We start from the raw sequence: 9267 nt of genomic DNA, 5'->3' as shown, positions 1-9267 counted from the left end.
TGACAATTATGACAAAGAGTGGTCATTGTGTGCATATGACAACAATATCACAAATTCTCCACAAATGTTGCTTGTACGGGAGGGTTGCAAGAAAAAAGCCACTCCTCAAGAAAGGCCACATGCAGTCAGACTGAGCTTTGCCAAAACTCACCTTGAAGATTCTGAGGCAGATGAGACTAAAATTGAATTATTTGGCCTCAACACCGAATGAAATGTCTGGCAGAAATCCAATCCAGCTCACCATCCAAACAACAGCATTCCTCCAGTAAAGCATAGAGGTGGTAATATCCTGTTATGGGGTGTTTCTCTGCAGCAGAGACTGGAGCACTCGTCAGGATAGAACGAAAAATGGACAGGGCAAAATACCATCGAAATCTTGAGGAAAATCTGCTGCCCTCTGCCAGAAAGTTGTCAACGGGAAGAAAGTTTACCTTCCAACATGACAATGACCCAAAAGAACACAGCAAAACTGACCACACAGTGACTGAATGAGAAAAAGGTGAATATCCTTGACTAACCTGGTCTAAAGCAGGCTAACTGTCAGGCTAAGCTAAGCTCCTCTACTGACCAATTGGAACATAATGATATTACTACTACCAATGATATTCACGCAGCAGCAGCGGTGATGAGAGAACGCACTTGAGAACAGTTTAGAGAGGGATTTGGCAGTACTTTGGAAGCGCTAAAGGTTTTTTCCGACAATACCCAGGTGCGTAATGTTACATTAAGTCTGCGCAGGAACTGATGAAGATCAAACTGGCTGATTTCGCTAATGTTTTAATTTTACAGACCATCAGAGAGGACATAAGAGAAAAATCATTCCATTAATCAAAGCTTGTGGCAGACTAAATCACATCTTACATCTTATAGCATTATGCCAAATTTACATATATTAGCTATTTGTGCTAAACAGATGTGGTTAAAGAGCTGAGCCGCAGAGTTGTACCATCTCTTTGATTTTTAGCCAAAGAGTCTGCAAAACAATAAATATGGAACATTAAATGAAGTCACACGTGTGAATGAAATTCTTTTTACACTGTGTGTTCTCAGGTGTGAAATGGCATCCTGATGAACATGGTGTCATTGCTTTTGACTGCAGGAACAGGAAATGGTATGAACTATTTTTTTTTCCTGCTTTAAATGATTCTTAAAATGTATTTTTTGTGCTTTTTTTATTTGTTTTGTGGTGGTGAGTGTGATCAGCTTTGTTTCATTTTCAAGAATAGATTCCAGTATAGCCTAACCTTAGTTTATTTCTAATCTAGTTGTGTAAATTCATTCATTTTGTTGTCTCAGGTATATCCAGGCAGCCACCTCTCCTAAAGATGTTGTGATTCTGGTGGATGTCAGTGGCAGTATGAAGGGTTTAAGATTGACTATAGCCAGACAGACGGTTGCTTCCATACTGGACACGCTTGGGGATGATGACTTCTTCAACATTATTGCAGTGAGTTCAACAGAGAAAGCTTCCTCACTTGTGTAAGGCTTGAGAAATCTTAGCCACCTTTCGCTCCATTTGTTTTTATGAATATAGATATCATTCCAAATGCTGCTCCAGATTAATGCAGCTGATCAGTTTCCACAACCTAAATCCAAATCTTAATAATTAACGATACGGTAAAACTGACTCGAGATCAGTGGCTGTGGAAAACTTTATCTAACATGGGCAGTGAGTATTTTAAGAAATTAATATAAAGCAAGCATGCATTAAATTGATCAAAACTGATTTCTGTTTCTAATAAATTCTGCTCTTTTGAACTTTCTGTTCATCAGATCTTAAAAATAATATATCATGGTTTCCACCAAAAATATTAAGCAGCTCAACTGTTTTCAAGACTGATAATAATAAAAAATGTTTCTTGAGCAGCAAATCAGCATTTTAGAATGATTTCTGAAGGATCATGTGACACTGAAGACTGGAGTAATGATGCTGAAAATTCATATTTACCATCACAGGAATAAATTACATTTTAAAATATATTAAAATAGATACATATTTTAAATTGTAAAAATATTCACAATATTTGTGGTGTTTTATTTATTAAATAAATGCCGCCTTGGTGAGTATAAGAGACTTCTTTCAAAAACATTAAAAATCCTGACGCCCCCAAACTTTTTTTTTTTTTGAGAAATTTGTTTTGTTTTGAAAGTTACAGTATGTTCATGCACTTAAAAAAAAAGTAAGGGAATTTGATTTAATATCCACATGTGACATAATCAGTACCCTTTAGGATATCAATTAATTTGAAAGCCCTTTTTTAATTAATGCTCACTGTGTCTAATATTTCTTGTGTTTCCAGTACAACCAAGAGATCCATTATGTGGAGCCCTGTCTAAATGGCACTCTCGTTCAAGCTGACAGCACTAATAAGGATGTATGTCTTTCTCTTATTAAACAATAGCACACACTTTCTGGCTATAATTACCTAATTTTCAGTGAAATTAGGACTCCTAAAACATATCTGAAAGTAATTTCTTTTGTTCTTATTCATCAGCACTTTAAAGAGCATCTAGTCAAGTTATTCGCCAAAGGAATTGGACTCCTGGGCAATGCACTGACTGAGGCTTTCACTATCTTAAATGAGGTAGGTGAAGATTACCAAAAGTGTGAGATTACAGAGGTGAGGTGTCATGACAGCTCTCCGTTCTGCTCCTACTCAAGTGGTGTGTGTGTTTGTCTGTGTGAGCGCACATTTTGACTTACTGTTCCAGCCACCTATGAGACACCTCTGTCTCTCCCTGTGATTAATTGTGGTAATTGGCAGCCCTGATTAATACGCTGATGAAAGAGAAGGCAATTGCAAACGAGATAGCGCTCAAAGTCAGTCCGGTTGCACCCTTTATCTCTCTTTTCTCGGACCACTAGTCTCTTGGAAAGAGTGAGGAGGGGAGAAACGCAGAGACAGAAAGGAGGATAGGTTTATATCTGTATTTGTCACATTCATTAGAGCCAGTCCATTAATATGGTAATCGTAAAAGCCAGAGTCCGGCCCCTTTAAAGGACTGCATACTGTGTTTGTGTCTGATTGGTTGAAAGTAAAAAAAAAAAAAAAAACTGAAATAGATGCAGCAGTCTTTGACTTTTCGAATGACATCATGCACTACACCGCAGTAAAGTTCATTTGGTGCAAAGACTATAATAGAGAATCAAAAGCTTGATAATCACCCATAATGCAGGTTATTTTAGCAGCAAAATGTATCCTTCTAAATACTATATAGTGTATTCTGCTCATATAAATAGAAAATAAATCCTTTTTAACCTGGAAGTGAACTCAAATAATGCTGGAAAACATAATTTGGAACATGTGCATGGTTTGTTTATGTCAAGTTAATATATTATACACTACTGTTCAAATGGGTGTCAGGAAGGTGTAACGCCCCTGTGGACTGTTTGTTGTGGTTTCTTCCCTTTGTGTTGGTTTAGCCCGTCTAATCATTAGTTAATCACCGTCATTGTGCTCACCTGTCTGCCTCTAATTATTCACCCCATATTAGTTCCTGTCTGTCTGAGCATTGGTGTCGGTTATTGTGAATGTTACCCCGAGTGTGTGTGTTTCACCTACCTGTACCTGCCTTGTTGTGTCTACATTAAAAGTGAGTATTGGAATCCTTGTCGTCGTCCTGCCTGCCTCCACACACCCGTTTCCGTGACAGAAGTTTTTTTTTTTTAATTATTTTTTTTTTAATTATTATTATTTACAATTTCAAGTAAATGCTGTTCTTTTGTACTTTCAGTTCATCAAAGTTTATCAAAAATGTAAAAGTTATGAAAATGTATTACGGTTTCCAAAAAAAATATATAATATAGTTCAACACTGATAACAATAACAAATGTTGATTTCTGAACACTCATTTGACACTTAAAATGTAATGGCTGCTAAAAATTCAGCTTTGCTATCAAATAAATTACATTTTAAAAAATATTAAAATAAAAAATAGCTATTTTTAAATGTAAAAAAGCACAATATTTTTTGCTGTATTTTTGATCAAATAAATGCATTGGTGAGCATAAGAGACTTCTTTTTAAGACATAAAAAATAATATTACTGACCCCAAATTTATTATCTCGTCTATTGTCTGCATATTACACAGGTTTGATCAAAACTTGCAGAACTTCACAAATACGGTTGATGCATTGTCGCCTTTACAGTAATAACACACATACTGTATCCAAACAGCATAATCATAACATAACTAAACAAAAAGTATAAAAGGTTGTGCTATTTTGTGTCCAAAGTTAAGCTACTGATACTGTTATACTGAAAAAATGTGGTTAAGTTAGTGGCATTGCTACTTTAGCCAGTCACTCTTGATATTGACCAGTCAGCATCCAGGACCAGAACCATTGTTTCATACAGCATAATATCGGCTATAGCTCTTTTCAGACTGATAATGTAGATGCAGAAACCATTTTGAAGACAATTTCCTGTTTGATTCTGTTGTTAGTGAATCTCTCTAAGGCTGTTTGGTAGTTTGAGTTTATTCTGTCGAACCAAATTCTCATTCTTATAATGAAAACTCTCTCTTTCTCTCATGTCTCCTTATCTCTCTCTCTCTCACTGCGCAGATTAATCAGACTGGCCGTGGAAGTTCATGTAGTCAGGCAATCATGCTGATAACAGATGGAGCCACTCAAATGTACGATGATGTTTTCGCCAAATATAACTGGCCTGAGCGCAAGGTAAGATAAAAAAAAAAAAAAGAGGTTTTCCATGCATAACAACCACATTTTCAGTTTAAAAGCATCCCAATCATGAATATGTGTCATTAAATCTTACTTGAGATGCATTATAAACTGCAGCCTTGTTTCTTTTGAGTATATTGGTTCGTTTCCTGCCTGAGTACAGTGTGTTTTCTCTTACTTTATAGATTTAGTTATGATTGCTTTTTTCACCCCTGCACGAGTGTAAAATTCCCTTTTGAGAACATTTTGACATTTTGAAGAATTGTGTTTGGCTCCTGCGGTGGTTGTCTGAAAAAGTGTGTTAATGTATATTGAATTGCTGACAGCACCAGCTTATTTGACACACTCTTCAAACATGGGGGAAAGTGTTGAATAAACTGATTTGGAGGGTTTGCTCATGTACCTGCCCTTGGCGGTGCTGATTCAGTCACCTGATTGACCCTGCGAACCAGTATTTGACAAAGGCGCAGTTTGCGCTCGCTACCAGACATGTTCATAAAGCACTCGGCATTCAGGTGAACATGTTAAGTGAACATTCCTGGCCTGTATTGGTCACGTGTGTAAGTCTGCGTCTCATATCCTAATCAGCGGGGGGAGAAATGTGTTTTTATAGCCTGCAGAAGGTGTGTGTGTGTGTATTATATATATAAAAAAATTTTCCTCTGTAAAAGTAAATCTGTAAAAATGCAGTATATTTACAGTGTTACTAAAATGCATTTAGACAAAATATACATGAAAATATATACAAAATCATTCAAAGGTTTGGGGTCGGTAAGGTTTTTAAATGTTTTTGAACATAAGTCTCTTATGCTCACCAGAGCTGCATTTATTTGTACAGCAAATACAGTAAAAACTGTAATATTGTGAAATGTTAGTACAATATAAAATAACTATTTTCTATTTAAACATTTTAAAATGTAATTTATTGCTTTGTCACATGATCCTACAGAAATCATTCTAATTTGATGATTGTGTACATTTTTTAATATTATCAATGCTGAAAACAGTTGTGCTGCTTAATATTTTTGTGGAATTTTCAGGATTCTTCGAAAGTACAGCCTTAATTTGAAATAGAAATTTTTGTAAAAATGTAAATGTCTTATATATTACAATGATAATTATAATATTTATTTTAAAACATTATAAATACCTTTAAATGAAGGCATTATGTATGTTCATAGAAATTGTTACCAAAATGCATATTCGGCATTCAGGTGAACATGTTAAGTGAACATTCCTGGCCTGTATTGGTCACGTGTGTAAGTCTGCGTCTCATATCCTAATCAGCGGGGGGAGAAATGTGTTTTTATAGCCTGCAGAAGGTGTGTGTGTGTGTATGAATTGTCGCTGGCCCACTGCGGTGTAACCGCTCAGTATTGGTTGGAATCAAAAACCATTTATACATGGGAGACAGGAGCAATGTACTGAGAAATGGAGGGATGGAGAGTGAAAAAGAGGGAGGGAGAGGGAGAAAAAAATGAGTGCGCAGAGAAGGAACATCGAGAGGAATGGTTGCGTTTACACGGGCCGTATTTTGAGACCACCTTCATGTGCACAAATTAATAAATAAAATAAATGTTTAAATATTCAAGGATGTGCATTTTGGTCAATCTGTCTTCTGTATTGAGATAAAGATAAATCTATTTGTCCTCTATACTCGGTCAGATGCCTTTGATTGTCGCATTTGGCTGTTTTTTTAGCATCTTGTAGCAAGCGCATCTTGAAACATGCTTTTATCATGTTTTTAAGTTGAAAAAGAAACTACAAAACATGAATAGCATTTAATTTTTTTAGATGCATTTCTGAAATTGCCTTTAGTAAATGTAAAATGTAAAACATGCCTTGTTATGAGGCTTGTTATCAACTAAAACTATGAAAAATCATTGTTACTAATTGAAATAAAGCTGAAATAAAATAAAATATTAGGTGAAAATAAATTAAAAAATGTAAAATAAAAATAAATTAAAGCTATATAGCAATATAAAAACTAATAAAAATGACAAAGGCACATAGCAAAATTACAAAAAATATATAAAAATAAAAGCTAATTCAAAATATTAATAAAAAATATAATAGCATATAAAAATAAGGCCCTGCGTTTCAAACAGTCTAAAATGATTTGAAGTTGAAAAAAAAAGAAAGATAGAAAGAAAAAAGTAAAATTGTAATTGCCATGTTTTCCTGAATGATCACTGCTGTCATACTCTCAGTACTCATGCAGGGTCTCTGGTAGATATGTAAAACTGAATCTTAAAACATATGGTGAACAATTTTCGTAGCTGATTTGTTACACCAGTTGTGTAATTAAGTAAATGCGCCAAGGCAGTTGTTTTCCAATGAGTAATCAAGTAATCAGGATTTACCCTGACGTTGGGAAATTGCATTGTGGGAAACAAGCAGATTCTTTGGTTTAAATTCAGAGATCTGCAGCATGTGTGCTTTATTTGTACATACAAATACATACAAGTACTGACTAAACTAATTTGAAACTGTAGCATGCCAAGCTAAAAGCTACTCATGTGTAAAAGAGTTTTCATCGCAGGAGTTGATTTTGTGTATCAGTATTTAAAAAACCAACAACAACAAAAAAAAAGTTTTAAAAAACCATACTCTTTTCTTTTTCTCCATAGGTTCGTATATTCCCCTATCTGATTGGCCGGGAATCTGCGTTCGCTGATAACCTAAAATGGATGGCGTGTGCCAATAAAGGTTTGTGATTTTTTTTTTTTGTATGATCTTCTAAATGACGAGCTGAATTTAATGTACATTCCATTTTAATTTTTGCTAATTAGTTAATTAATTATCCTGGCTGGGTTTTGCTGGAACACGAAAGCTTCAGTTCAGCACTGTGGGTTTATTGGTGTGAAGGCTGGAGGAAATCACGCGGGTGTTGAGTGCTTGATGGGAGTGTGACGGGAACTGGCTCAACTCGCAGAGTTGACATGCAGAGGTCAAGGGTCAACTGAGCCTAAATCACTCTTCCTGTCAGCACGGCTCCCGTGGCTGCACAGCGTTGATCACTCCCATGTGCCAGCGCCACAGATGACTGGCCGCGGGAGGAGGAACACACATACACACACACACACCATGCTGAGAGTTTCTAGCTCTGCACCTGCAGCCTCTGCAGTAGCACATGCACATTTTCAAAACTGCCAAATGGATGGAAAATGCATCTGATAATCAGCTTGTATCCACCAGAGCTGCATTTATTTGTACAGCAAATACAGTAAAAACTGTAATATTGTGAAATGTTAGTACAATATAAAATAACTATTTTCTATTTAAACATTTTAAAATGTAATTTATTGCTTTGTCACATGATCCTACAGAAATCATTCTAATTTGATGATTGTGTACATTTTTTAATATTATCAATGCTGAAAACAGTTGTGCTGCTTAATATTTTTGTGGAATTTTCAGGATTCTTCGAAAGTACAGCCTTAATTTGAAATAGAAATTTTTGTAAAAATGTAAATGTCTTATATATTACAATGATAATTATAATATTTATTTTAAAACATTATAAATACCTTTAAATGAAGGCATTATGTATGTTCATAGAAATTGTTACCAAAATGCATATATATGTGTATATATGTGTGTGTGTGTGTTTAAGTTTCAGAGAGTAATTCAAATATGCAATGTTGCTATATGTTGTGCAGGTTATTTTAGTCAGATCTCCACATTGGCTGATGTTCAGGAGAACGTGATGCGGTATTTGCATGTGATGAGCAGACCTAAAGTTATCGACCATGAACATGACACAGTGTGGACCGAAGCCTATGTGGACAGCGCAGTAAGTATAAATCATGACATGTTGTGTGTGTACAGCATCTGTATCCCTTACAGAAACGTACAATGTGAACCATAGTTTCTGCAAAAATATGACTGTTTCTAAAATAAGTTACAACACTTGTATTTATAAATCACCACCATTATCAAAAATAAATAAATAAATGAATTAACAGAAATATTCTGAAGAGATTTCTTACACTGTAATATTATTTATTTACAGTACCATCAACAACTGTAGTAAGTATCTATGGTATTTTGGCAGAAATTAATGCCACTATGGTACATTTTTGTAAAGGGTTTGCGGTCTAAAAAATCGAATGTATTTTCTCTACTAAGTCTATGTGTGTTCTCCAATCATTCGCCTTCATAAAATGCAACTCAGTCCTCATTAGTAGCTCCGTTAACTCCCTGAAGGTCTCATCAAGATACTCTTCCATTCAGTGAGCACTACGAGAACGAGATCAGGTCACACACCGTGCAGTGTGTCTCTTGTATGTGTGTAGACGTGAGCACGTCAATGACATGTATTATTTTTCTCCCTGTGTCCCTATAGCTCGCACAGGCGCACAAGGTAACAGTCGTAACCGGTGTCTCCGTGGCTCTGTGCCCAAACCTAGCGAGCTGCCTACGGAGGCAGCATTGTAAGGGACAACACACACAACATAAAGGCTGTTCCTGTTCCATGGCAGCAGTGCATGTCTACAACTTAGTGAAGAAGGCAATACCAGAATGCATTGTGACAAGTTCAAGGGGGGAAAAACACATCTTAGAAAAAAGGTACAAAAGCT

At 35.7% G+C, this 9267-nt stretch overlaps 1 protein-coding gene across 1 annotated transcript in view; it reads left to right on the top strand.

Annotated features, from left to right (window-relative positions):
- The window catches only part of LOC107686000 (voltage-dependent calcium channel subunit alpha-2/delta-3-like), a 42541-nt gene that overhangs the window by 7784 nt on the left and 25490 nt on the right, over positions 1-9267 (top strand). Inside the window, exons 4-12 of the mRNA XM_016482788.1 lie at positions 655-709; positions 1051-1111; positions 1297-1447; positions 2301-2375; positions 2496-2585; positions 4568-4681; positions 7315-7393; positions 8347-8480; positions 9033-9050. Of these exons, the coding sequence (XP_016338274.1) occupies positions 655-709; positions 1051-1111; positions 1297-1447; positions 2301-2375; positions 2496-2585; positions 4568-4681; positions 7315-7393; positions 8347-8480; positions 9033-9050 (777 nt within the window). The remainder of the gene's footprint in view (positions 1-654; positions 710-1050; positions 1112-1296; positions 1448-2300; positions 2376-2495; positions 2586-4567; positions 4682-7314; positions 7394-8346; positions 8481-9032; positions 9051-9267) is intronic.

Source organism: Sinocyclocheilus anshuiensis, unplaced genomic scaffold (genome assembly GCF_001515605.1).
Source record: "Sinocyclocheilus anshuiensis isolate Anshui unplaced genomic scaffold, SAMN03320099.WGS_v1.1 scaffold465, whole genome shotgun sequence".
NCBI classification, from domain to species: domain Eukaryota; kingdom Metazoa; phylum Chordata; class Actinopteri; order Cypriniformes; family Cyprinidae; genus Sinocyclocheilus; species Sinocyclocheilus anshuiensis.
This window is presented reverse-complemented; position numbering and strand designations above follow the sequence as displayed.